Genomic DNA, 27,611 nt, shown 5'->3' with positions numbered 1-27,611 from the left:
CAAGGTCTAGTCCAGCTTCTAGCCCACCTGGTCCTGTCTAGACTGGCCCTTTCCTGCATCCATGTGCAGGAAAGACAATGCTCCCCTCTTACTGGGGAGATGCCAACATGTCACCTCTTTATCAGCACTCTCTTCCCCACAAAACCAATTTAACCCAACAAAAGTGGATCAGCATCACAGCTAAGAAGATGCAGGTAAATGGACTGTTAAGTTCTAGGTGGATGGCTGCAAAATGATGCCAACACTTCCTCCAGTGCATGTAAATCCTGCTGGACAAGTTTATTTCTCAGAGCACTTGACCTTCCCTTGGAGGCAGAGGACATGAGCACATCCATCTCTTCAGCTCCCATCCTTCATGCGGGCACACAGGTGGTGTGGCTGCAGTGCCAGGCAGAGTCCCTGCTACATGGGCTCTGGAGTCAAGCAGGATCTCATGTAGGGCATGTTGATAGGATCTTGTTGTCTCTAGCTTTTCTCCATGTCCCCTCTACCTACTTCCTCTTGGACCCACTAGTAGGGCCAAGCTGGAGGATGGGAGAGACTGGGCAGAGACTGGACTTTGATGACTGTGAGCTTCGAAAGGAAAAAGTCTGGTTCTCTCTCACTCACCTCCCAGTCCCTAGCCTCTCTCTCTCTCCCCTTCCCTCTCCCTCCCTCTCCTTCTCCCTCCCCTTCTCTCCTCTGTAGACACAGCCCAATTCATCCTTCTAAAGCACTTTTCCCATCCTACACACCACCACCCAGAAACCTTCAGATGAGCCCAGACTCCTTGCCCTGGCCTTCAAAGGCTCTGCCTTCCAGCCCTCCCCTGTCAACCCCCTGGACCTCCTGTAGCCCCCAGTTTACCCCTCAGCTCCATGCACAGGTTTTTTGTCCATAAACCTCCCACGGGAGCTAAGGACAATCCTGCTCCCCCAGCTTCCTTCAAGGGTCACAGAGCACCTGTGAGCCCGGCCTCGTGCTTATCACTTGTAACTTTTAGTCTCGTGTAACTGACATGACGTGCCTGAGTTGGGTCCCACGATGAACCCTCTTTGGCTCATTGGAAACTAGTACAAAGGCCTTGGAAACTGGCCTAAGTGACATCAGTAAGGGACAGAGTCAGGTCTTGGCCCCAGACTGCAGTCTCCTCGCTCCCTCCTCCCCTTCATCCCCCTTCCCCTCCCCCTTCCCTGCCCGACTCCTGCAAAGGCTTGAGCCGGCTTCCTGCTGCTGCCCTCTCCGGGTTCCCTGCTGCCGTCCTCCACACTTTTGCCAGAGAGCTTTTCATGAATCAGAGTGGATCATGGTGGTTCAGCTGACAGGTGTGCAGCACTGACTGTGTGCCTGGCTCCTGAGCCCCCAACCACGACGACACTCTCTCCTCAGCAGCCCCTCCACGCAGAGGCTACAAGGCAAGCTCTTGACACTCTGGCCCCATCATGTCATCGCCCCCTGCTCTGCCCTGATTCCCAGAGGCCCCCAGCCCTGTCATGCCTTATGCCTTCACCCCCACACTGGGAAGCAGGACCCCCCACACCAGGAGACAGACATCCCACACCCCTCTGAAGAGGTGTCCTTCAGACCCCAGCTCAATGGTGACCTTGTCTCTGACAGAGCGGTCACGTGGTCCTCTGGGTTCCCTAGAGCCTCAGGCCACCCCTCTCAGGGAACCGTTTCTATGGGTCTGAATCCTCCTCATCCAGTTGTGAGCCCCTGGAAATCATGAAGGTGCTGGTCCACACATCTTAGCCATCACCTGCCTTGAAATACTAAGGGTCCAGACCTGAATAGATCTTGCCCTTCAAGGAGCTCACTATCTAAAGGGGAGAGAACACGAAAATAGCCCCTCTTGAGAAAAGTGATGAATCCCATGAGAGAGCCGGGCATGGGGTGCTAGCGCAGTCTGGACAAAAGGTAACTCACCCATCCAGGGCAGTGTCCAACCTGAATGCAGAAGGCCATGGAGGATGCCTTTGGGCCAATAAAGGAGGCCATTCGGAAGGAAGGGCTTGCAGAGGGCCTGAGGGGCACAAAGGCACAGGGCCAGACGTTTCCAGGAGATATAGAGTCCCATCATGTCAGAGTAGCTGGAGCAGGAAGACGATAGTACAAGAGGCTGGAGGGGTGGAAGCAGCCAGAGGCAATGAGCTTCAGAAACTGCCTCCGTTAGGATGGCATTTGGCTGCATGTAACAAGAAGTCATCAGCAATGGCTCAGCCAAGTTGGAGAGCTGTTTTTCTCATCTACCAGAGTCTGGGAGTAGGCAGCTCAGGGCTGGCCCAGTTGCTAAGAAACCAGACTTCTTTTCCCTTCCTGCTTTGCCACCCTCATGACTACCAGACAGCCTCTGTGCTTCTGAGCCACATATCCATCTTTTTAGCAAGAAAAGAAACGAGGAAGGGCAAAGGCTGAAAGGTGTGTGCCAGCAGAATCCGTCCTTTTGTTATTATTTTTCATTACACTAGAATGCGCATAACATAAAATCTGCCATCTGCATCATTTGTAAGTGCGGTGGTATTAAGTGCATTCACATTGTTGTGCTTCCATCTTCTAAACAGTAATGTTTAAGTTCCGTTTCAGTTTGCCAAACTGAAATTCTGCATTAAGCAACAACTCCCCATTTTCCTCTGCCCTTGCAGTCCAAGGGACTCTCAAGGGTCTTCTCCAACACCACAGTTCAAAAGCATCACTTCTTCAGCGCTCAGCTTTCTTTATCATCCAACTCTCACATCCATACGTGACCACTGGAAAAACCATAGCTTTGACTATAAGGACCTTTGTCAGCGTCTTTGTATCTGTCCCTAATTCATCACAGCACCAGGTATATAATAAGTGCTCCATAAATGTTGAATGTTCCCCTGACTTCTGTATATCTATCTACACCCCACACATCCTTTAGCACCTACTGAGAGGCCTGAGTCCTCCAGGAAGCCCTCCATCCTCCATGGCTTTTTGTCGGGCCCTTCTTGCTGTGCCCTTGGGTTTTTGTGGGAATGAGGGAGACACCCTGACTTGAATTGTTTTCATTGCTCCACGGATGTGACGTCTCCTTCTCACCTGGATGCCAAGCTTCTTAAGGATCAGGACTCTGTCCTTGACCTCACTCTTTGTTTCCCCAGGCCAGCCCGGGAGAATTCTGAGTGCGTCATGGGCCCTTAATACACAGATACTAAGTTTGTGCCAAATGAAGTCCCTTGTGAGTGTCTAGTCAAAGACAAAGCCATGGAGTGATCTCCTGGCAGCAGAAATGACTGGATTTGAAACTAAAGTTTCAAGCCCTGGCTTCCTACTTGCACCTCCTTACCTCCAGTAAGACACTTAACCTTGTTATCTCGACTTCAGAATGACCCTAACAGTCACCTCTATTGGTGTAAATCGTTCACAGATTGCAAGGTCCTCTTGTCCACGTTGTCCTCTTAATCCTGACAAGGACCCTGTGAAGTAGGTAGGGCAGGGTTTGGGCTTTTCTGGTGGCTCAGAAGGTAAAACGTCTGTCTGCAATGCAGGAGACCCAGGTTCGATCACTGGGTTGGGAAGATCCCCTGGAAAAGGAAATGGCAGCCCACTCCAGTATTCTTGCCTGGAAAATCCCACGGACGGCAGAGCCTGGTAGGCTACTGTCCACGGGGTCGCAAAGAGTCGGACACAACTGAGCGACTTCACTTCACTTCATACTCAAGATGAGAAAATGATTGTTCAGAGAGGTTAAGTGATTTGCCCAAAAGCGTAAGCTATTAAGTGCCAGCATCTGAGCCCTGTAGTTCCCTCTCTGCCTCTCTCACGGAGGCAGAATGGGGGAGAGAAGTGAGAAGCTGGACAGAAACACGCTTGGCAAACCCAAGGTGTTCTTTGCTCGATCAGCAGCTGCATAGACAGGGATGGTCCTCTTTGACCCACGGGAGATGCAGCAAGATGGAGATTTGGTCAAAGAAAGAGGATTGAGAGGCTGCTTTTCTCCAGGCAGCTGTTGTTGTTTGGTCACTCAGTTGTGTCCAGCTCTTTGCAACCCCATGGACTGCAGCACGCCAGGCTTCCCTGTCCTTCACTCTCTCCCACAGTTTGCTCAAACCCATGTCCATTCAATCAGTGATGGCATCCAACCATCTCGTCCTCTGTCGTCCCCTTCTCCTCCTGCCCTCAATCTTTCCCAGCATCAGGGTCTTTTCCAGTGAGTCAGCTCTTCGTATCAGATGGCCAAACTATTGGGCACTTATGGGTTCAGACAACTGGCAGGGCAGGGAGGGTATTCCCAGCAGGGACTTAGCTGTCAGGGAGGGGGCTTCCCCTGGCCCCCAGGGCAGGGATGAAGCAGAGTTCTCTTTCCCCAGATGCCTGCCTCTCACAGGCCTTCTTCCCTGGAACCTGCGTCTCTATAACCACAGCTCTCCTTCCTTCTCCAGGGCTCAGCCCCCATCACACTCTCCCTACCTCGCATTCCCCTTCTTGCTCCCTCCTTTCGAAAAGCATAATGAGTTTGATAAGAAATTGTCTTGTTAACAGGATTAGCCACGGAAATCTCTCGTCCCCTCCCATTCATTCTGTAATGCTCCTGTCTCATGTCCTGTAATTCTCTGCTGGTATCAGAGGCCCCGGACCACCTCAGGAATATTCATTTCTACTTGTTCTTTGATCGTGTGACTGCTGATATGCCAGGACACCCCCCACAGCCGCTGGGCCTCCGAGGCCTTGTGAAATTACACCGAGGCCCTCACTGGCTCACTCCCTCCAGAGCCAGCGGCTTTCAGATTTTCTGCTGCTGTGACCCACCCCCTCCCACCCCAACTCCTTCCCACCTCAGCTGCCAGATCTGGGGTCGGGATTACCTTTAGCTTAAAGACCAAGGAGGCAGGTGTTTCTGAAGCTTTGTTTTAGTTGCCAAGTCGTGTCCTACTCTTTTGCAACCTTGTGGACTATAGCCTGCCAGGCTCCTCTGTCCATGGGATTTCTCAGGCAAGAATACGGGATTCCATTCCCTTCTCCAGGGGATCTTCCTGACCTAGAGATTGAACCCAGTCTCCTGCATTGGCAGGGGGGTTCTTTACCACTGAGCCAACAGCCCATGCTGGAGCTTACCTGGCAGAAGAGTGCGAGATGAGTGCCCCAGCCCCACTGCCTTCTTTCTACCCCTCCCCCTACACGCATCCCTCAGAAGATCCTAGAAAAGGAGAATACAGAAGTGTTCAGTACAGTGGATGACAGTATCAAGCTTTGAACCTGGGTTCACCTCCTGGGTCTGTGGCACAATTTCCCCAGCCTCTCTGAGCCTCAGTTTTCTCATCTGTACATTGGGAATGATGATGCTTGTCTGTAACACACGGAGTATAGTACCTGATACACAGTAGGAACTCAATTCATGCTCTTTTCCTTCTCTGCTCTTTCAAGACAGGAATGCTACTGAGGGTGGGGCATACTTGGGATTGACCAAGAAATTATTGTTTCGGCTTTGACTCACATCCCCAGACTCTTTCCTAGTACCAATTCCTTCTGACCTTTGTCCTCCCAAATTTCTTTCTCTTTACACACTTTCAGGGACTTGTGCAGAGGAATCTTGATGGCCCCTTCAACATTAATTAAAAGAAAGTGCAGCATATATGGAGAAGGTGATGGCACCCTACTCCAGTACTCTTGCCTGGCAAATCCCATGGACAGAGGAGCCTGGTAGGCTGCAGTCCATGGGGTCGCTAAGAGTCGGACACGACTGAGCGACTTCACTTTCACTTTTCACTTTCATGCATTGGAGAAGGAAATGGCAACCCACTCCAGTGTTCTTGCCTGGAGAATCCCAGGAACGGGGGAGCCTGGTGGGCTGCCGTCTATGGGGTCTCACAGAGTCGGACATGACTGAAGCGACTTAGCAGCAGCAGCAGCAGCATATAAGGTGAATCCGAAGAAAAGATAGCGGGAGAAGAAAGGAATTGCCTGTCCTGTGCCCCTAAACCATGGTTGAGAGCAAAGCAGAGAGTCAGGCTAGGCAGAAAGCCCGCCTCTGCATCAGTAAGCAATTTTCAGGGAGAGGCAGAGGCACAGGGGGGCGGTGCCAGGAGGATGTAACCTACCCAGGAGGTAGAGAGGAAATCACTGGAGTTGGAAGAGGGGTGACTAGAGCTAAATCTAGGTTAATTCGGAAACAATTTTGTGATCGATTACACAGAAAGTGCCAGAGAGCGAGAGGTGGGAAATTGCACCTATGTGGGGAATGAGCTCAGAATTCCGATTGTGTGGGGAAGCCAGGCAGTTGGCGCCACTCTGAGCAAGGTGGGTGTAGCAGTGCGTGCCCAGGGGAGCTGGCAGGGCCAGAGCTGTGCTGAGAGGCCTTGGGTGTAGCCGGAGCCAGTGTCACACTCGGAAGATACACACACCAGGAGCGTAGCCCTCCCCGTGTGCCTGGCCAAGGGGGAAGCGTTCACCTTGTTTATTTCTCATTTCTCGTTCAATGTTTGTATGTCCCTGAAAGATGGCTGTGGTCAGCAGCTCATGTCAGTAACAGACCTACCCCCCCGATGGAAATCCCATAGCAGGGTCTGAGGTGTCTGTCCTCAAGGAGCTGTGGAGTCAGACAAGCTGGGTTCAAATCCCAGTTATGTTGTTTTCCAGCTGAGTGACTTGGGCAAGTTTCTGCATCTCTATGAGCCCACTCTCCTCATCTGTAAAATGGGAATGCTACTGCTGCTCTTGGGATTAAACTGGAGCCAGGCATGTGAACCATCTAACACCCTGACTTGGCACGCAATGAAAGTCCTTAAATGAGAAGTACCTCCGACCACCCTCCCCTTTTCCTCCCCCCATGTGTTGCCACCAAGGAAGATGCCACTGATGCATTATTTAAATCAACAACAAAAAGCAAGTGTCTGGTGGAAGCTGGGTAAGGGGTACAGATCTTACAAATTAGGGGAGGAAGAGATGAGAGAGGGCTAGATGGGGGAGAGGAGGTTCCTAGGTACATAGGATGTAATTTAGAGCCCAGAGGTGCTGAGATTGCATGGCTCTGGGGGAAAGTGAATGCGCCGGAAGAGTTGGGGCAAGTGCTTCTGTGTTAACATCACTTCTTTGAGACAGACTTGTTTTGAGAACTGATGAGATACAAATGTGGATGGGACTGTGAGCATTTCTACCTTTCCTGATAAGCTGGCATCACTGGTGTGTCACAGAGTCACGTTGATTAGCCTGTAAATAATAAAAACAGATGTTCAAAATAGCAAAACTGCCTAGGGAACAATCTAGAACCACCAACATGAGTGGTCACTCCAAGCTCCCAAGTGGGTTGAAGTAGACGTTAGATGGATCTCCCTTCCCCGGAAGCTGGGTAGTCATAGCAATGAGAGCTATTGCTTATTTGAACTTTCACCATGCAGGCACCAGTCAGGTGCTTTAATCCTTGCAACAGCTCCAACTCTGTGTGACTGGAACTATCATTGGCAGAATTTTAGAGAAGAATAAATGGAATCAGAGGGGTCAGGTATGTTGTGAAGATCACATGGATGAAGCCAAAGTTTGGCTGACTTCAGAGCCTAAGTACTTACCATGGGGAAAAGAAGGCTGAGACTCATGTGCTCGCCCCATTCATCATTCATTCACTCAACAGATATTTTTTTGAGCATCACCACGTGCAGGTTGTTGTCCACAAAACTGAGCAGTCCCTGCCTTCATGGAGGTCATGGTCTCATTCATGAACACACCCTGGGCCAGGCCTGGGCAGTGCCAGGGCCTGGAAGGCAGAGGTGAACAACCTGCCAGCCGCTCTCAGCCTTGGGGGCTCTGACCACTCATCGTGGGAGCATCGTCTCTGCAGCGTGTGACACTGAAGGCCTCTGAAGCAGGCCTGGGGGCGGAAAGGTGGTGAGTCTGGAGGCAAAGACAGGAAGGACAGAAGGATGGTCTCCACTGCTGTGCAGGGCCCCTGGAGCCACATAAGATGACTTCGAGAGGCCATGGTACTGTGTCCCTTTTAGCCACACCCCCTTCTGGGACACTGTCAGATCAGCTTTCTCATCCCCATCGTCACCAAACAGAGCCCCAGGGAAGGAACAGGACAAGGGGAAGCGTGAGCTTCTGTGGGGCACTATCTCTGCTGCAGACCAGAGGCCTCACAGGCCCCGGTGTCCTCAGCACCACCTTGTGGACGAGGGGCTGAGGCTGAGGGTCCCTCTCTGGGCCCTGCAGGTACTAAGTGGCAGGGCGGCTCTCCCACCTGCAGGTCTGCGCTCTGCCAGGTGTGTATTTGCAGCCCTAGCCCAGAGGTACTGGGGGTTCAGAAGAGTTTTGCATGCGCTCTTTAAGGCACCTGCAATCTACTGGGGGTACAAGAATGATCCTGCGGAGCAGGTGGGAACATCCAAATGGGAAACTAGAGGCCCTTCTGGGTCCCAGGGTGCAGCCCCAGAATCTGAGTCTGCAGAAGGGGAGACGGTCTGCACTAGCTGGACTCTCTAGGGGCCTTCTAGAAGAAGGAGGGCTTGAGAAGGACCTCGCTGAGTGCAGGGGAGTGGATGGCCCTCCATGCAGAAAGGGACCAGTGGGAATGCCCGTGGTGCCAGGATGCATCAGAGCAAAAGCACAGCTTTGGGTTCAGATAGCTCTGCTTTGTGATTTGGGGCTAGTTGCTTTGAACCCTCTGATTCTCAGTGTCTTCATCTTTTTGAGAAGAAAAATCCTCTGCCACAGTAAGGCGAGATGAAAGGAGAAAGCCCCCAGCACAGTGCGTTTTCCTTCCCATTGTTTTGAGCCTTTACCCCAGAGCCGGGATGGAATCACAGCAGCAGCCAGGACCCACCCTGCCCTGCCCTCAACCAGCTTGCAGTCTTGGGACAGTGCCAGGTCTTGAGCGACAAGTGTTCAGGGAAGAGGACAGGAAATGGAAGACAGGTGGGAGCGTCTTCTTGCGGAAGGGAGTGTGAGCTGAGCTCTGGGGGATGGGGGCAGCGGGAACTTTGGGAAGGAGGTGAGAGAAGTGTTCTGAGCAGCAGCAAAGCACAGGGAGGAGGCAGAAGCCGGGCACTGTGGAGGACAGAGGAAGGCCGTGGTGGCTGGAGCTGGGGCCAGGGCCAGAGGTGGAACAAAGGAGGGCCAGAGGAAGGATGGCGGGCCTCCGCCGCCCTGTTAAGCATTTGGGTCTTCATCCTAAGAAAAATGGGAAGCCACAGGATGATTTTCAGTGAGATCAGACGCTATAGTGAAGGGGAATAAATTAGATGAGACCACTAGTGGGTATGGACACATAGTAGGCAGGCCCTTGATCCATAGTAGGCCATTTATGGTACACCCAGTGTGTGTGCTATGGGGCAAGCCCGAGCTCTGGGGAGGGGCTGGGGAGCAGGGAGCAAGGCCCTGGGGTCAGAATGGATCTCTTGTGTCTGACGCTTCAGAGCCAAACAGGGTGAAAGAAAAATGCCAGCTACTTTGCAGCTCATGGGGATTCTGGGTGTGGGTGGCCATTCAGAGGGAGGGACAGCGGGGTGAGGGTCTTGAAGACGAGCGTGGAGGTTGATGGAGGCAGGGAGACGGTGACCATCCCTCCCCGCTCCTGCAGGCGACGGCCTGGCTACTGGGGTTCTGTCGAAGCAAGGCAGCCTTCCCAAATTGTAATAACAGTTATTTCTATTACACCATGAGCATCTGCCACAGGGCGCAAGGAGCTGCGTAACCCCCTCAGTGGGCACCATAAAAGTGGGGGTGGGGGCTCCAGGGGGAGGGTTGGAGGCCACTGCTCCCCGGCTGGGCTCCACCATGTGCGGCAGGAGGAGGGCTGAGAAGAAAGAGGCTTATTTCAGCACCCTGTTATTATGGCATCTTGTTTCCATAGTTTGTTCAACAAACCTCTCTCCCTCTCCGTCTCCCCCCACCGCTCGCCTCTTTTTTTTTCATCTTCCTCTCTCAGCAAATCCATTTAAATGCAATTCTATTCTTAAAGCGCCCCTCTCATGCATGTCTAATGAATGTCAGGGAAATGCTATTACAATGGGGCCGAGGAGGATCCGATCGGCAGTGTGTGTACAAGTCATTTGAAAGGAAGCCTGGGAGCGCTCCAGTTTTATTACAGCATAATTAGAAATAAAATCTTGTTGCAATAGGAGAATGAGAGATGTGTGCTAATCCTGTGGTGCAGGGAGATAGAGCTGTGTTTAGAGGAAAGGACTCAGGCAGAGAGAGAAGCTAGCCCCTGGCCCTCTCCAGTTTCCCCTCCCCGAGACTCTCCATCCGCGCTCCCACTGTGGTAACCCCAGCTCCCTGGGCGCTGCTCCAGACACAGCACAGACCCCCTTCTAGATCTCCACTGCCCAGAGAGGTCAGTCAGCAGGCTCCTGGGGAGCTGAGCCTGGTCTTCCTGGAAATTTACATTCTCCCAGCTATGAGAGGCCAGTTGTGGGCAGTTGGGAGGTGCTAGGAATGGTTGGCTTGGGGTCTGAGACCTCAATCAAGTTCTGAGCTTGCTCCCCTTATGAGAGTTACACGTTCATTTATTCATTCAATCGTTCAGACCTTCAGTAATCACTGACCTTTTGTGTGCCAGGTACTGTGCTGGACATGTTCATTGACGTTTTTCACTCTCCTAGGAAACAGGTTCAGAGAGATTCTGTGACTCATCCAGCATCATTCAGCTTGAGAGAGGAGCACAGTTCCAACCCTGCATCTCACTCAGGCCAGATTTTCTCTGCTCCATCATGCTGTCAGCTTGCCGGGTCCTCCCGAGACTTCAGACACCTGTCCCCGCAGGAACCCCATCTCCTATAGAGCCCCGAAGGCAGAGCTGAAGATGGGGATCTGGCTGATCCCTCTTCCTCCTCCTCCTCGTTTCGCTCAGTCGTGTCTGACTCTTTGCGACCCCGTGGACTGTAGCCCGCCAGGCTCCTCTGTCCATGGGATTCTCCAGGCAAAAATAACAGAGTGGGTTGCGGTTTCCTTCTCCAGCTGATCCCTCCTATGGGGCAGAAACAGGCATCGCCCCTCAGTTCCACATCTTCTTCCCTGACCACTTGCCATCTCTTCTCAGAGGTGGCGGTGGTAGAGGAGGGGCAGAGGCTGTTCCCACAGGCCCCTGGGGACACATGTGGGAGGTGGTGCCACTTGGAACCTGTCATGCTAGCCCCCTGCCCAGCCTGGCATCATGGCTTTGGAGATTAATACAAGATCATGGTGTCTTCCCAAGCACCTGAGAGCCCCTGTGCCAGAAAGCAGTCACCTGTCACCTGTCCCTCAGAGGTTGTTAAGTTGCATACCAAAGGCCCCACCCTCCGTCCATCCAGGCTCCCTACGACCCAGATATGTTCAGTCTGCCTGATTTCAGTTCTGTGGGGAAAGAGCAGTGGGTCTGGAGACAGGAGACCTCTTCCGACAGCTCTACTCTGACCCAGACTGGCTGTGTGACCCTCTCTCAGCTCCCTCGGATGCCCCATGCAGCCGCAGGTCAGGCTGAATGGTTGATGCCGAGTGTGGACAAGGCTCCCTGAGTGATCACAGCCCCATTCCCTACTCTGGCGCCCCGCCCACCTCATCCCTCCCTCTGCTCTCGGCGCCCTGAGGGGTCTGGGGACCAGTCTCTCCCCACCTCTCACGCTCTCACTCTCTGACCCAGCCTGTGAGGTCCACCTGATGCCCGTCAGGACCAGCTCGTCCCTGTCCTCCTCCCCATTCCTGCCCTCCAGTCCTCACCCTGGTGTCTTGTGGAGCACGACCCAACTCCAGAATCTTAGCACTGAGGGTCCTCAGGGAATAGCATGTCAGGAGGAGGAGTACATTCATCTTCTAGGGCTTCCATGACAAAATACCAGACCAGGTGGCTGAAGCAACAGAAATGTAGTTCTCATAGCTCTGGATGCTGGAAGCCCAAGTTCGCAATACTGGGCCCTCTCTCCTTGGCTTTGAGACGGTCACCCTCCCCAACATGGTCCGCCCTCTGTGCCCTCACATCCCTGGCATCTCTTCTTCCTATCAGGACACCTGTCATATTGTATTAGGGACCCTTATGACAGCATTTAAACTCAGTTACCTCTTTAAAGGCCTAATCTCCCAAAACAGTCCCACTGTGGGGTAAGGCTTCAACAGGGGAATTTTGCGGGGACACAAATCAGTCCATAACTGGGCGGATCTAGGACTTAAAGCAGGCCAGCCAGAGCCAGGACTTGACTCCAGACTCCCCCGTAGCATCTCCACTATGCTGTAGCTCTCTTCCTGGGGTCTCGGGGATGGGATTACATCCTGGGGTCCAAGTGTGCAAGGAAAGCAGAGGAGGCAGAACCGGGCCTTGGCTTCCTTTGGGCTTTCCAAACCCAGGCTGGCAGGTTCCCCCAGGGCCCTCACCATCAGCAGGAATCACAAAGGAGTGAGAGGAGGGTGCTTCGCAGAGTCAGCCTCAAATAGGTGCCCGTAGGCTGCCCTGGTGCCGGGCCCCCAACAGGGCAGGGCAGGGCTAACCCTGCCAGCCCTGAAGAACTGATCACCCCCACCCACCTGCCCTGGGAGGAGGTCCTGCCACTGGGGTGAGTCATCTCCTTAGTCTCAAGAACCACCCACAGGCTCCAAGCAGCAGGAGGACCCCTCTGTTTTGTAAATCTCTATTGGATAGAGCAGGAACTGGTAACCTGTATTGACTGCAGGTTTTTTTGGGGGGTGGGTGGGGGAGGGGAGTGGGAGTTCCCTGGGGGCCAAATGAGGCATCCTGAGGCCACCCTGGGAAACTCTGGGCTTGACAGATTGTCTCTTCTCACACAAGAGAACCAAAGAGACCAAAGCCTGATCTCAGAGAAAAGCTTCATACATCCCTCCTGCCTCTCTCCCCCTACTCCACACCTCCTGCTGCTTCCTGGGACCTTCCTTGTCAGGGTCACCCACCCCCAGCCTCTCTCTACTGCCAGGACTTATTCATTCAACACAATGCCTGCACAAATACCTACACCCCACAGACGTGTCATGGACACATATGCCCTGTGCTTTTACATGCTTCATATTATGCAACAACATGAAGTATGTTATTACTTCTTATGGTAATAGCCTCTCCTTACATGTGTACAGTGCAGTACAGGTCACAAAGCCCTTTCATGGCCATCATCACGTGGACACTACAAAAGAACCCTGTGAGCCCAGAGACACCAGGGGTGAGGGTCCCCAGTTTGGAGATGAGAGATCAGAATCCCAGAAACATTAAGGGGTTTTCCTAAATCCACACATCGGTAGGTTGGTAGGTCTCAAATCTCCCATTTCTGACTCCAAACACAGTGCTCCATATACCCACTGTAGCACAGGCCCCTCCTGAGCTGCTGCGTGGGCCTTCCCTGGTGGCTCCCACCTGCAGATGCTGAAGACGTGGAGTCGATCCCTGGGGAAGATCCCCTGAAGGAGGAAATGGCAACCCACTCCAGTACTCTTGCCTGGAGAATCCCCATGGACAGAGGAGCCTGGCGGGCTACGGTCCATGGGGTCACAAAGAGTCAGACACGACTGAACAACAACAAGCTGCTACAGGTCCCTGGACACAAGGTTCCTTTCTCAAAGGCCCAGCTCTGGAAGCCTCTAAGATGCAGCAGACTGAACTCACCCCAAGGCAGGAGAGACGGAGTCACTCAGGGCAGTTCAGTTCTTGAGCCCACCTGTTTGCAGAGGGGCGGGGTGCCACGCTGCCACCATGGCTGTATTACGTTACCTCGTCTGACTGTCGGCCCCTGGGACTCTCATGTGGTTCCATCCTGGAACAGCGAGCTCTGTTAGTGGGCGAGGGCAGCGTTTCTGCTCCAGTCTCCTAAGGAGGAGGCAGGTCTTGATCAGGGACGGATAATGGGGGTTGAGCTTCAGGCCAGCTAGAGAGGAGGTGTCCTTGTCCCTCCCTCTCCCTGGGCCTAGCCTCCGTGGGTCCCCACGTGTTTTAGGAGCTCCTAGGCAGTGTAGAGTCACCCCCTGGGTTGGGGGCTGACCCTGAAGATGAGTCAGCCAAGGTGTACACTCCAGATTGCCCAGCTCTGGTCACTGTTTATCTCCTTTTTTTTTTTTTTTTTTTAGCTCAGTCTGGTTTTAGTGTCTCAGCTTGGAGCTAGGGGACTGAGACAAGGATCAGCGGCCTCACGGGCGAGCAGCGGCCCAAATCATTGCAGTGTGGCAGCAGGGGTTAGAGGGGGAAGAGACCCCAGGGTGGGAGGGACCTCGGCGCAGGACCCAGGCCTGAGGTGCAGCGGTCTCAGCCCATTGGGCATGCCTGCTCTGCTGCAGGATTCATTCAGTCAGCACATGCTAACTGAGCATCTAGTGAGCCAGGCACGTTCTGGAGTTGGATGCTAAAATAACTCCTTCTCTCAACACCATGTGCTCTGAAGACAAGAATTTTGATAAAGGGGTCAGGCAAGGCCTCTCCAAGGAGCTGGCATTTCAGCTGAGACTGAATGGGACGGGGTGTGAGTCAAGGAAAGAGCATGCCATTTCTACCCCAAAAGGCCTGGGGGTAGAAATGAGCACATGCACACTGATTTGACTTGAAAAACCACTGTAACAGATGATGTTCAAGAGGTCTCACTACTCAGCTTTCTTTAAGCTAAGAATTTTTAAATTGCTAGGAGGAAGGAAACTTAAAGAGTATCAGTTTATTTCCCTCACTTAATACTTACATCTTCTTTGCAGTATCTCAGTGCTTCTTCAGCCTCTACTGAATTACCTCTGGTGACAAGACACTCACTACCTATCAAACACACTCATTCCAGTTCTTCATAATCTTGACTTTTAACATGTTAATTGTGGTAAAATACATGTAATGTAAAATTTTACATCTTAACCATTTTAAGTGTTCAGTAGCGTTTCAGCTTAAAGTTCACTAATGTTTAACATCACCGATGAGAAGGTTGGATGGTAACACTGATTCAATGGACATGGACTTGGGCAAACTCCAGGAGTTAGTGAGGGACAGGGAGGCCTGGCTTGCTGCAATCCATGGGGTTCCAAAGAGTTGGACACGACTTGGTGGCTGAACAACAGCAATAAACACGTTAAACAACTCATTCCACCCTCTGTCTAGCCCTTGGCAACCACCATTCTCTCTGTGTCGAGGAATCTCACTATTGTAGGTACCTCTTATAAGTAGGGTCGTACTGTATTTGTCCCTTTGTGTCTGGTTTATTTCACTTACATGATGTCCTCAAGGTTCGTCTGTGTTACAGCAATGTGACAGAATTTCCTTCCTTTTAAAGGCTGAGTAATATTCCATTGTATGTATAGACCTCATTTTCTTTATCCATTCACCCATCAATGGACACTTGTCTTGCTTCCTTCTCTTGGCTATTGTGAGTAATGCTGCTATGAACAGGGGTAAACAGGTATCTTTTCAACACCCTGCTTTCAATTCTTTTGGATATATTCCCAGAAGTGGAATTGCTGGATCATATAGTAATTCTATTTTTAATTTTTTTAAGGAATTACCATACCATTAAATCTTGACTTTTGAATGTTCACAAATAGTTATTTTTGAAGGTCTAATTGAGTAGAGGAAATGATTAGCAGTGGTAAGAGGTTTTCCAGACATAGAAACACTCAGAAATGGGAGTGGGCTAGTCTGGGAAGGCTTCCTGGAGGAGGCAAATTTAGAGCTGGGAGCTGGTTTTTCTGAGTCGCACATGAGGATTAAACAACGGTAGAATTTGGGGAAGTTTCTTTCATTTATTCACTCATGTATTTATTCATTGCATTCTGGGGATATTTATCAAGGGTCTATTTTGCAACCAACACTGCTTTCGCACTGAATGAAATGGGAAACTATTGGAGGGCTTTAAGCAAAGGAGCTGCGTGAATCTGACTGAGGCTTTAAAGCATCACTCTGGCGGCCTGCTGGGAACAGATGGAGTGGGAGCAGAAGCAGGGAGGCCAGTAAAGAAGCTGCTGTCCTGCTCCATCTCCTCCTTTGCTCTAGAGGCTGGGTGGGATCTGTCCAGTTCACACCTTCCAGCAAACCCTCACCACCCCCGCTCCTCTGCCTAGGACCCTCTCCCTACCAACTCACGCCTCCCGAGAGCAGGGAGAGAGAGGGGCCCACCATTGCAGAGGGCAGATTTTTCTCCCCCAGCCTTCAAGGGCCGCCAGGAGCCCTGAGGTTTCTGAGCATTACCTCTCTGTGATTACTACAGCTCCAGGGAGTCTCCAAGGCCCAGCTCTCTGACCTCTTGGAAAAAGACAGAAAAGTTGCTGTCAGCTCAGTTATCACTTGTGTCCAGGGCCTCTGAATGGCCAAGAAGGGCCTCCTTTAGTTCCAGGTTCGTGGGAGGAAGGGGGAGACTGCAAGAAACCTGGCCATGGGAGGGGGCAGAGAGCCCCCAACAGTGGCCAGCCCTCCATCTCTTGAGATGGAGCCACTTGTGCTGACATTTAACGAGTACCACCCAAGTGCTGGAGACGGTCCCATGCAGTAACTCATCTTTCATCTAGTTCTTCCAATACTTCCAACAACTGTGTGACCTAAGTCCTATTATTTATTATCTGCATTTTCCTGAAGCAGAAATGGGACTCAGAGAAGTCTGGTGTGATATAGAGACATCCACTGTCAGAGTGAAGGGCCTTACAGTTTAGTTAATCCAGTGGTTCTCCACCCTGGCTTCACATTACATCACCCAGAAAGCTTTTTAAAAATACCAATTTCCAGGCCACACCCCTAGAGATTCTGAGTTTAATTTTAAAAGCTCCTTAGATGATTCTAATATACAAACATAGTTAAAAACACATATCTCCTCCACCTTTTCCCTCTTTGTACGGGTGGGGAAGCTGAGGGCCTGAGAGAGGACTGGACTTCCCTCGGGTCACCCTGCATCCATTTCCCAGGGCTGCCTAAACAAATGACCACAAAGGGGTGGCTTAAAGCCACAGAGATTCACTGTGTCACGATTCTGGAGGCCAAAAGTCCAAGATCAAGGTGTGGGCAGGGCCCTGCTCCCTCTGCAGGCTCACAGAGGTGGGGGTGGTGGGGGGGCGGGCAGTGAGGAATCTTTTCTTGCCTCTTGTCTGGTTTCTGGGGTCACTGGCAATCCTTGGCTTTTTTTTTTTTTTGACCATGCCACCCAACATATGGGATCTTAGTTCCCCAACCAGATATCAAACCCATACATTGGAAGCATGGAGGCTTAACCACTGGACCACCAGGGAAGTCCGGTCCTTGGTTTTCTCTGCTCATGGTTACATCACTGCAATCTCCACCTCCGTCTTCACAGGCCTTCTCCCTGTATGTCCCTGCCTGTGTCCAAATTTCCCTCTTCTTATAAGGACATCAGTCATACTGGATTTGGGATTGACCTTATTCTATTATGATCTCATTTTAACTTGATTCTGTTTGCATTCACAAGCTCTGTATGGACACTTTTGTGGGGGACACTATTCCACCCAGGATATGCCTCCTCATTAGTGGCGAAGCTGGGGTGCCAATTCAGTCTCCTAAGTCTCAGTCCTGGGCTTGTCCCCAATGCTGGGTGTCTTGGCCCCTCTTTATCTTCCTCTTCTCACTAATGGCTTCCATTGAGCCCCCTCCACACCCTTTACCAGCCCCCATTACTAGAGGCTCAAGCATCCCTGGTAGAAGAACATTCTTCTAACTGTGGAATCCCAGAGGGCAGAAGCCAAATTCAGGACTTCCCCGTGGAACCCAGTTGAACACACAGGGATGCTCCATGGAGACTTGATAAATGGAGCCAAACTATCGAATGGATGAGTGTGCCTTTGTGAGGAAGTGAAGACCCCTCCGATAGAAGCAATCAAGCAGAGGCTGGCTAAATGTGTGTCTCTATAAGAGGTGCTGTTATTCTGGGAGAGTCAGCGTAGCACAGAGCTTTAGAGGAATGTAGAAAGTAGACTAATGGTCTAGGCGCTACACCTTATTTGCTGTGTGACTGTGGGTGGTTTATTTAACCTCTCTGTGCTTTGGTTAGTAACAACAATAATATCCATTCCAAAGGAGTGTGGGGATTAAATGAGATAATGTTCATAAAGTCCTTGGCCTAACATGTAATGGGTGCTCCATAAACCAGATCACCAGGAGAAAGGATAGTAGAGTATTCAAGTAATAATAAAAAGAAAAGGATTCATTAACCACACACAGCACTCCCCGGTCTTGGGTGTGTTCACAGACCATACTGCAGACTTTGAGATGTGACAGACAGGCAGCGCCAAAGGCAGAGTCCACACTGCAGCACAGTTCCATGCCCTCGTCCTAGAGCCTAAGGGAAAATGACCCTCCGTGAGCACACTCTTGACATTTAGAGTACAACAGTTGTTGTCACTCTGACTTGACCACTAAATGTCATTAGCACACCCCTAAGTTTTGGTAACAACCAAAAATACTCCCAGACAAACATGTCCAAGTGGCCTCAGGGTGGAGGCCAGACATGGTGGTCCTGCCTACCACTCCATCTTTCCTCCAGCTGGACGCAGCCTACTCCAAGGAGGAGAAACCAAGACATTGGGATGATAATGGCTCCTCTCCCCAATCCAAGGACAGGTGGTCCCACTGGGCTGCAGAGGATGAGCTGCCAGACTGCCAGGGCAGCCCCCTGGAGCCAGCCTCGGAGGCTAGCTGTGTTTGGAGTCCCGGACCCTCTGAACCCCCCACCAGCGGACTGTGCCTCCTCCCCCTCCACACCGAATGCCTCTCACTCCACAGGCCCCCTTCTCCATCCTTCCCCAGCAGGGCCCATCATCTGATTCTCATCAAACATGCAGAACTGATGTCGCACACGTCCCCCCAGTGGGGATTAACATAATACCCCTGATTCCTCCTTCCCCTCTTGCTCGCCATGCATCCCCCTGACTGCAGCCTGCCTTTGTTTCAGGAGGAGCGATACACTGTATCTGGAAATGTTACTGCAATTAAATATGCACAAGAAGGGGGGAAGGGAGGGGGAAAATGAGGACAATGAAGGATGTGAAACATCAGATGCAGCAGCTGCTTGTTGCTATAGAAACCTCAGATCCCCACCACCATCACCACAGCACCCCTCCCCAACTTAAAATTCCTCAGGGCCAAGTGCACCATTGCTGGTGTCGATCTGAGGATAACAGGGTCCTTGCTATCCAGGCTGGAGCACCTGTGGGCCACTAGGGCTGATTTTCGGGCGTTTCCTGTTTTTCCTCATCCCACCACCTCCAACCCTCGTACTTCTGATTGGCAGCAACACCCTCCAGTCGTCCTGCATTCCAGCCGCAGTTACATAATAAATTACAAGAGTGCTTCCACGTTTGACTTTGGGATGTCACAACATGGAGACAAAGCGGCAGGTGCAGAGTCTGGGTGGGGAGCCTGGCTTCCTCCATGCTTCCTGCGGGTCCTCTGACTGCTGGCAGCAGAGCCGGCTCCTTCCTGCCTCCTTTTCTTTTTTTACCCACAGTGCTGAGTGGGGGTCTACACGGCATGGTCTTCGTGTTGGAGGGGGCAGGGCGGGGGTCCACAAACTCCAGGCAGCCTTCCAGCTGGCCAAGTGTTCCTCTAAGGAAATCCAACAAGATGCTACTCGGTGGGGATCTGCATGAAGTCCCGGACCCAGACCCACTTAGCCAAGAGTGTCCAAGAGTGGAGAGAAGGAAGGTAGCCTAGGTATAGCTTGTGGACACATGACAAGGACCTTTAAATCAGAGTATGAAGCAGTAGTAAAATTGATCTTTCCCCTCATCCCTACTCAATTCCCCCTGAAAAGTTAATGCAGCTTAGGTGGGTAGTTGGTAGCCCTGCTCTATTCTGCCCTGCTCAGATAAGCTGTTTGTTAGACCCCACCCTCAGCAAAATGTCTGGCACCTAGCAGGTCGGCTGTTCAGTCTCTAAATCGTGTCTGACTCTTTGTGACCCCTTGGACTGTAGTTCGCCAGGCTCTTCTGTCCATGGTATTTCCCAGCAAGCATATTGGGGTGGGCTGCCATTTCCTTCTCCAGGAGGCCTAGTCATGTACAAAGATATATGGAAGGGAGAGGAGAAGAAAAGGGGGGGTGGGGGAAGTGGGAAAGAGGGAGGAAAAATTAAGAAATTTGTAGATAAACCAAAGTTTATTAAGAAGCCAGAGATCAACTAGATTGAAGAAGCTGTTTGAAACCCTACTCTATAACAATTAAAAAATATAATCCTTAAGACTCATGAAAAGTCAAACAGCCTGATTGCTGCCTTCCAGTGTGTGAGGGAGTGTATCAGTCACATGAGTTTAGGCTGCTCTGTAGGGCTCCAATGAGTAGAAACCAGGACCCATGGAGACCAGTTGTGACCAAGGAAGATCTTTCTCAAAGTCAGCACCGTCAACTTTGCAGTGGGTCACTGAATGAGGTAGTGAGTTCCCCAGCCCTGGAGGTATTCACATGAAAGCCAGAGAAGCTTTGTCAAAGATGCAGTCAAATGCATTCAGCTTTTCAACCCTGCAGATCTACAGGTTTCATTGTTGGAAAATGTCCTTTCAGGAGGTCCCTGTCCATGGTGCTGAGATCTTGGGCTTTTGCTTGGCAGGATGAGACACCACAGAATACTAACCGGAGAGTGTCAGAGCTCTTGACTGAGAGGGCTCACTCAGCCCCCAGGTGGGAGGAAGCAGACCTCAAATAACAGGATTTGAAGTGGATGGGGCTCCCCAAAATGTTTCCTTGTGAAAGCCTGGCAGTCTGGTGTTAGCAAGTCCTTTGTCTGAGGTCAGCATTACCCTCTCTCCAGCAGCTTTCTTATAAGTCATCATCACTGTCCTGATTCTGATGCCCCCTCTGGTGGAAATGGCAGCCTGGGCTCTTCTGTGTCTGCCTGGGGAAGCAGCTATGCCCTCAGAGAGCAAGGCTGAGGGACCCTAGGTTAGCCTCTCCATCTCAATCTGGCTGGATCTTGGGTGGGAGACCATAAGCTTAGAGAGTCCCAAAGCCAAATACAAGCCTTTCCCCAACCTTGAGTCCATATTCTCCCCATTTTAAAATCAGCCCTAAAAAAAAAAAAAAAAAAAAAACAGCCATAACTAGCTCAAGTTCAGGGTTTGCCTTAGGATCTTGGATGAGGAAATCCACTCTACCTCGCAGTAGAGTCTTATAATCAGCCAGATGGGTGAGACTACTCTGTCCTTTCCACTTCCCAGCCAAGTCACGGCAGTGAGACTACAGAGAGGACAGGGAAAGTAAAACAGTGCAAGCGCCTTTGCCTTGCATGATGGGGACTTCCCCAGTGGTCCACTGGCTAAGACTCTGTGTTCCCAATGCAAGGGGCCTGGGTTCGATCCTTGGTTAGGGAACTGGATCCCCCATGCCACAACTAAGGATCCTGCATGCCACAGCTAAGACCTGGCACAGCCAAATAAGCAAAATAAATAAATAAATAATTTTTTTAAAAAAAGAACTGCATGATGAATTAGCATCGTAGATCTGCATCTCCACACCCCCTCTCTTAGTATAACTTAGTCTCAGTAATTGTTTCTTGAGTGAATAAATAACTGACATTGAAGGAAAAGGATTTAGGCTTGTTTGGCTCAGTGCAGAGGGAGAGCTAGGAGCTGGCGAAAGGCCTGAGTTCTGATCCACTTACTGCCTGTGTGATTTTAAAATGGGGATGACACCTCAAACAGTTGTAAGAAGAAACAAGCAATGATTGTTAAAGCTTTGCAAACTCTCGCCAAGAGATAGGAAAGAGGAGGACTGTTGCTCCATAATTGAGCACTTGCTGAGTGCCAGACACTTTATTGTTTTTGTCATCATTATATCCACTCCATGAAGTAGTGTTTACACTCTGTTGTGCAGATAAGACTCAGAGAGGTTAATTAACTTTCCCACAGGCACACAGCTAATAAGTGGAAGAGTCAGATTGGAACCCAGATCTTGACTCCGAAGCCCAGCATCTTCCTGTGAAAAGCTGAAGCATCTACACTTAAAGGAATAATTATCGTGATTTCTCTTTGTTTACACATGGAAAATGCTCATCTGTGAGAGATGCTCTCCTCACAGCTTCAGCCCCCTTTCCCCATCATCTCCCATCCCCCAGGGAACAGGGCAACCCGGCTGAGCAGAAGTCCAGCTCCAGGCCCGAGTTGCTTCTGGGGGCAGATCCCGCCAGAGAAGTAATCAACTGTGTCCTGATTATGTCTCCAGAGAACAGGTTTCTTATCACTTCCCACGGCGGGCTGTACATCTCCGACGTGCAGAAGGAGGACGCCCTCTCCACCTACCGCTGCATCACCAAGCACAAGTATAGCGGGGAGACCCGGCAGAGCAACGGGGCCCGCCTCTCTGTGACAGGTAGGCCAGAGGGCTGGAGAGGAAGGGCGGGCACCGGCCTGCCCCTGAGACCGGGTGGGCGTGCTGACACCATGGAGCAGGGAGTCTGCCGTGTAATCAGGGCATTCAGGAGGAGCAGATTCAGGAACACAGGCACAGAAAGCACCGAGCAGACCTCATCTGGTTTGATCTGGGATATGTCTCATATAAAGAACTCTGCACTTCAGTTCTTTTCAGGCGTCTACCTGAGAAAGCTGAATGCCCCTGAAGAACTGTTGGTTGATTTTGTTTAGTCACTCAGTCATGTCCATTTCTTTGTAACCCCATGGACTGTAGCCTCCAGCCTCCTCTGTCCATGGGATATTCCAGGCAAGAACACTGAAGTGGGTAGCCATTTCCTTCTCCAGGGGATCTTTCTGACCCAGAGATCAAACCCACGTCTCCTGCGTTGGCAGGCAGATTCTTTACCACTGTACCATTTATCAAATACTGGGGGATATGGAGCCCATCCCCTCTCCTTTTTTTGCCTTTGACGCCTGGAAGCTCATAGATATAATCTACTGCTCCAACGCAATAATGATTGGATTTGATTGGATTAGGGAGACTTTGTATTTCCTTGTGTCTCTATTTTTTTTAAGATTCTATTAGTTTATTTATTTTTGAATACATATATATCTTTCATTAGGGGCTTCCCCAGTGGCTTAGTGGTTAAGAATCAGTCTGCAATGTAGTGGCTTCAGGAGACACAGGTTTGACCCCTGGGTGGAGGATATCCACTGGAGAAGGGCATGGAAACCCACTCCAGTATTCTTGCCTGGAGAATCCCATAGACAGAGGAGCCTGGCAGGCTACAGTCCATAGCGTCGCGGAGTCGGATACGACTGAAGCGACTGAGCACATGTGCTCGTATCTTTTATTATAGCCTACCTCACAACATTTGAAAGTAGACAAACACAGGTAAAAAAAAAATCTCTAAATTAAGTAAAGGATCTTTTTTCTGGAATGATTATAGCTTCTTACAGAAGGATGGAAGCTGCTATTTCCTGAATCTCCATGTGCCAGAAATTTCATTTCTGTACTGTCTCTTAGGCACTATCATAGCCGGGTGAGGTGTGCACTGCGCTCCGTACTTCTATAGGTAAGAAAATCAGACCTTAGGGAAGCCAAGCCACTTATCCCAACTGTTTAACCAGTGGGAGGCACAGCCAGAATTCACATCCTCCAGCCACAGACCCCCATGGAAGGGGCTAATTGAACACCATGCAGATGCCCCAGTTACAGAGGAAAGGTCACCTGGCGCTCTTCAGGGGAGGCCTCCTGGAGTAGCACTTTTCAGACTCTTGACAGTGATCCTCAGACATCATCACCGGTGCCATGCATGCTGGTGTTTCCTACCAGACGCACTGTGACGCACTCTGATATTTCCTATTCTACTCTATCCTGTCTCGGTTTATCTAAATGCTGGTCACCACTCACCACATGGATTCCATCACTTCCTAACCGTGTGTGACCTGCAATTTGAAGATCCCTGCTCTTATGGAAGCGGGGTCAGAGTAGCTTCTGGAAGGAAGATGAACTGATTGTCAGAACACCTGGTTTGGAGACTAGTACCACCAAATCGCTCAACCCCTTTGGGTCTCTGTAAAAACAAGCTAGATTAGGTGACTTCTCAAATTCCATTTTTTTTTGTGTGTGTGTGGAGTATAGTTGCTTTGGGCTTCCCTGGTGGCTCAGAATATGCCTGCTATGGAGGAGACCTGGGTTCAATCCCTGGGTCTGGAAGATCCCCTGCAGGAGAAAATGGCAACCCACTCCAGTATTCTTGCCTGGAGAATTCCATGGACAGAGGAGCCTGGCAGTCTACAGTCGATGGGGTTGCAGAGAGTTAGACATGACTGAGCAACTAACATATAGCTTATATAGCTGCTTTCCAATGTTGTATTCATTTCTACTGTACAGCAAAGTGAATCAGCTCTATGTATACACATATCTCAGCTTTTTTTTGGATTTCTTTCCCATTAAGGTGACCACCAAGCACTGAGTAGTTTCCTGTGCTATACAGTCGGTTCTCATTAGTTATCTGTTTTATACACAGTGGTGTATATATGCCGATCCCAATCTCCCAGTCCATCCCACCCTCCTCCCCCTCTTGGTGTCCATATGTTTGTTCTCTCTGTCTGTGAGGTGACTTCTCAGATTCCGTCTATCTCTCTCCTGTGATTTGGGGAGGATTACCCTGACCAGCCAGAGAAGGCAATGGCACCCCACTCCAGTACTCTTGCCTGGAAAATCCCATGGGCGGAGGAGCCTGGTAGGCTGTAATCCATGGGGTCACTAAGAGTCGGACACGACTGAGCGACTTCACTTTCACTTTTCACTTTCACGCATTGGAGAAGGAAATGGCAACCCACTCCAGTGTTTTTGCCTGGAGAATCCCAGGGACGGGGCAGCCTGGTGGGCTGCCGTCTATGGAGTTGCACAGAGTCGGACGCGACTGAAGCGACTTAGCAGCAGCAGCAGCACCCTGACCAGCAGGTGACTGTATCAAGGGCCCCCTCTTATTTGCCTGGTGCATTTGGGGAGCAAGACCAGAAGCCAGGAGAGCAAGGATCGGGCTCTCTTTTTCTCTCATGTGTCTCCAAAGCTTGGGCCTGTGCCTGGCACATAGTAGGTGCTAAGTCAATATTTGTGGTTAAAACTAGCCAATGCCAAGTGAAACTGCGCTGTCGCGTGGGGAGGAGATGGGACTGCACAGTGTGGCCCCACCTTTGTGGCTAGACCTTGCCATCTGCAGCCCAGTTCCCAAACGTGCCAGTGGCTCCCTTCCGAATTACAGGGACTTGTGGGTATGGTGTTTTGCATCTCATTTGCATGCCTCTCACATGGCATCGAGTCCCCCATCCTGCTGGGCTGTTGCTTGCCCTTGCATGAATATTTAGCCCCTTCATCCTACTGATCTTACTTCTGCTCTTGTCCCTCCAAAAAGACACCCTTTAAACTAGAAGAGGGCCTTCCCTGGTGGTCCAGTGGTTAAGACTCTGCACTTCCAGCATAGGGGGTGCAGGTTGCATCCCTGGTAGGGGAATGAAGATCCCACATGCCACATGGTGCAGCCAAAAAATGGGGGGGGGGGGGACTGGAGGATATGCCAACCCTTCTCCCTCTGGGGGGCTGTGGCGAATGCCTGCCAGCTGGGGCTGGGGGGCGTGGAGAATGGGATATGCCACTCAGAGACTCAGAGATAAAGCCCAGATAAACAGAGAAGCAAAGACAGGGAGGCACCCGGATGACAAAAGAGGAGAGACATGGGCACAGAGGGAGCAAGACAGGGGACAGAGGAAAACAGAAACCTACCAGAGAGGTGAGGGTGGACAAGACGACCGCGGCAGGGAGACAGAGACCCAGAGGAGGCCGCTGGGAGTGCAGAGGTGCCCCGGGGAAGGGGCCCCAGGACTGACTCGGGCCCTGATGTGATGCGACGTGACGAGGAAGTCTATGCGCTACTTGTCTTGGCAGAAATGCGACTGATACCCAGGCAAGGCAGTGCAGAGGGGAATTCGTGCCAGGGGGGTGCTCAGGCCACAGCCCCCCGACCTCAAATCTCAGATCCATTCCCTGAGTCGAGGGTAGGGATCAGCTTTCACCTGAGCAGAGGCAGATGCAAGGAAAGTCTGAGCCCCCTCAAAAAAGGCCTAATAACCATTCGACACATTGAGGTGCTTTTTAGACTTTATTACCCAGTGCTGTCCTGAGCATCTTCTCTGTGGAGTAGGCACCTTCATCTGCATTCATAAAGGAGGGGACCTCCATTCATAAAGAGTGACCAGAGAGGCTGAGAGGCTACACCCGGGTTCCCCAGCTCACGGGCTGCCAAGCCGGGTGCAGAAGCCATGTTCCAGGGCGGCATTGTTCAGCCAGCTGGGGGAGGTCCCAGCAGCATCCCCCCAACTCCAGGGCACCCTGACCCCCTCACAGCAGCCCCGCCTCGGCCCTAGAGATTTCTCAGGGCCGGGCCATCTGTCTCCCCGAGCCCTGCACCAGCCCTGGCAGCACCCGATCCCCCCAGGCTGTCGCCGTACACGCCACGGCATTTTACTTCTGCTCCCGAGTAATGAAAGAGGTTTCTTTCCTTCAGAATTTAATTTCACGCCTGAGACTCGGTGATTAATTCCCTCCCACCGCCCCCCACCACCCCCGCCCCTTCCTCCACCGCCCCGTTGGCCCCTCTGCTTGTAAATTCTGCGGTGTGCCACAGAATTTGTGTATTTTGCATCAATTAAGTGTCACGTTGAGTAATTCTTCCTTGGCACCAGGTTTGTTTATCCCAACCGTTCCCACAGGGTTGTAGGGGAAGAGGCCGCAGAAGCTGGCGGGGCAGGCGGGCGGGCACGGAATAGTAATCGCCCGGCACATCTGCGTGGCGGTTCGGCGTCAGCCTGGCTCTTTGACATACGTTGTGCTTTGTTGCCCACACAGCCTGGGGAGATCTGGAGATGGTAGTGTCACCTCTGCGTGCAGGAAACTCAGACTCTGGGAGGTCATAAGACACCCCTACCCACCCACCCAAGGTCACCCAGCTCAGCAGTGACCCCGGCCACTGGCATCAGGGTCGCCTGATTCCCACTCCCCGGCTGCTTGTGAGAAGCCTTGGAGGGTGGGAAAAGAGCAGAGAGCCTTCTGCAGGGAGGAGCCTTCCAAGCACAGCCCCTCTCCAAGGGGGCGGGTGGGGGGCAGTCACAGGGTGAGCCGAGAACAGAGGACATTTCCCGGTTCATCAAGGAGGGGCCAGCAGGGTGTCAGCACTCACCACTCACCCTGGAGCCAGATCCAGTGTTAGATTGTTCCGTCTCAGACCGCGTTTACTGAACAAGCATGGGGAGACCTGGTTTTAGATCCTGGCTCTGCAGTGGGATCCTGGGCAGGTCACTGCACCTCTCTGGTCTCAGGGTCCCCATCTGTGTGTGCCCTCCAAGTCCCTAAGGACCTCCCCCTAGTGGCTCAGAGGGTAAAGAATCCTCCTGCAATGCGGGAAACCCAGGTTCGATCCCTGGGTTGGGAAAATCCCCTGGAGAAGGAAATGGCAATCCACATCAGTATTCTTGCCTGGAGAATCCCATGGACAGCAGAGCCTGGCGGGCTACAGTCCATGGGGTCACAAAGAGTCAGACACAACTGAGCAACTTCACTTTCACTTTCCAAGTCCATAAGTCGGCTCTACTGTTCCATGAGCCTATGAAGTTCCGCAATGTGGAAAAGGCAGACCGCTGGCCCACCCCCTGCCCATGTGCCCCCATTCACCCTCCCTCGGATGTCTATGGCTCGGGCAGCCCTGCTCTGCGCCAGGCACGTGGGGATGCCACAGGGGATCAGCACTGCCTCAAGGAGCTTCCAGGGAAACCGGATACATGGCCTGGTGCAGACGGCTGCTGGCAAGAGCTGTCGGGGTTGGGGGGGGGGGGCCCGAG

General features: G+C 51.6%; 1 protein-coding gene across 2 annotated transcripts in view; it reads left to right on the top strand.

Moving 5' to 3' along the window:
* Nucleotides 1–27,611, top strand: part of DSCAML1 (DS cell adhesion molecule like 1) — a 369,715-nt gene that overhangs the window by 248,829 nt on the left and 93,275 nt on the right. For both annotated transcript variants that reach the window (XM_086339404.1, XM_086339406.1), the window contains one exon: nucleotides 22,021–22,167. In XM_086339404.1, the coding sequence (XP_086195530.1) occupies nucleotides 22,021–22,167 (147 nt within the window). The remainder of the gene's footprint in view (nucleotides 1–22,020; nucleotides 22,168–27,611) is intronic.

Source organism: Bos grunniens, chromosome 15, assembly GCF_055505025.1.
Source record: "Bos grunniens cultivar Pamir isolate PY7600 chromosome 15, Bosgru_T2T1.0, whole genome shotgun sequence".
NCBI classification, from domain to species: domain Eukaryota; kingdom Metazoa; phylum Chordata; class Mammalia; order Artiodactyla; family Bovidae; genus Bos; species Bos grunniens.
The sequence above is the reverse complement of the archived record's forward strand: the minus strand, read 5'-3'. Positions and strand labels throughout refer to the sequence as shown.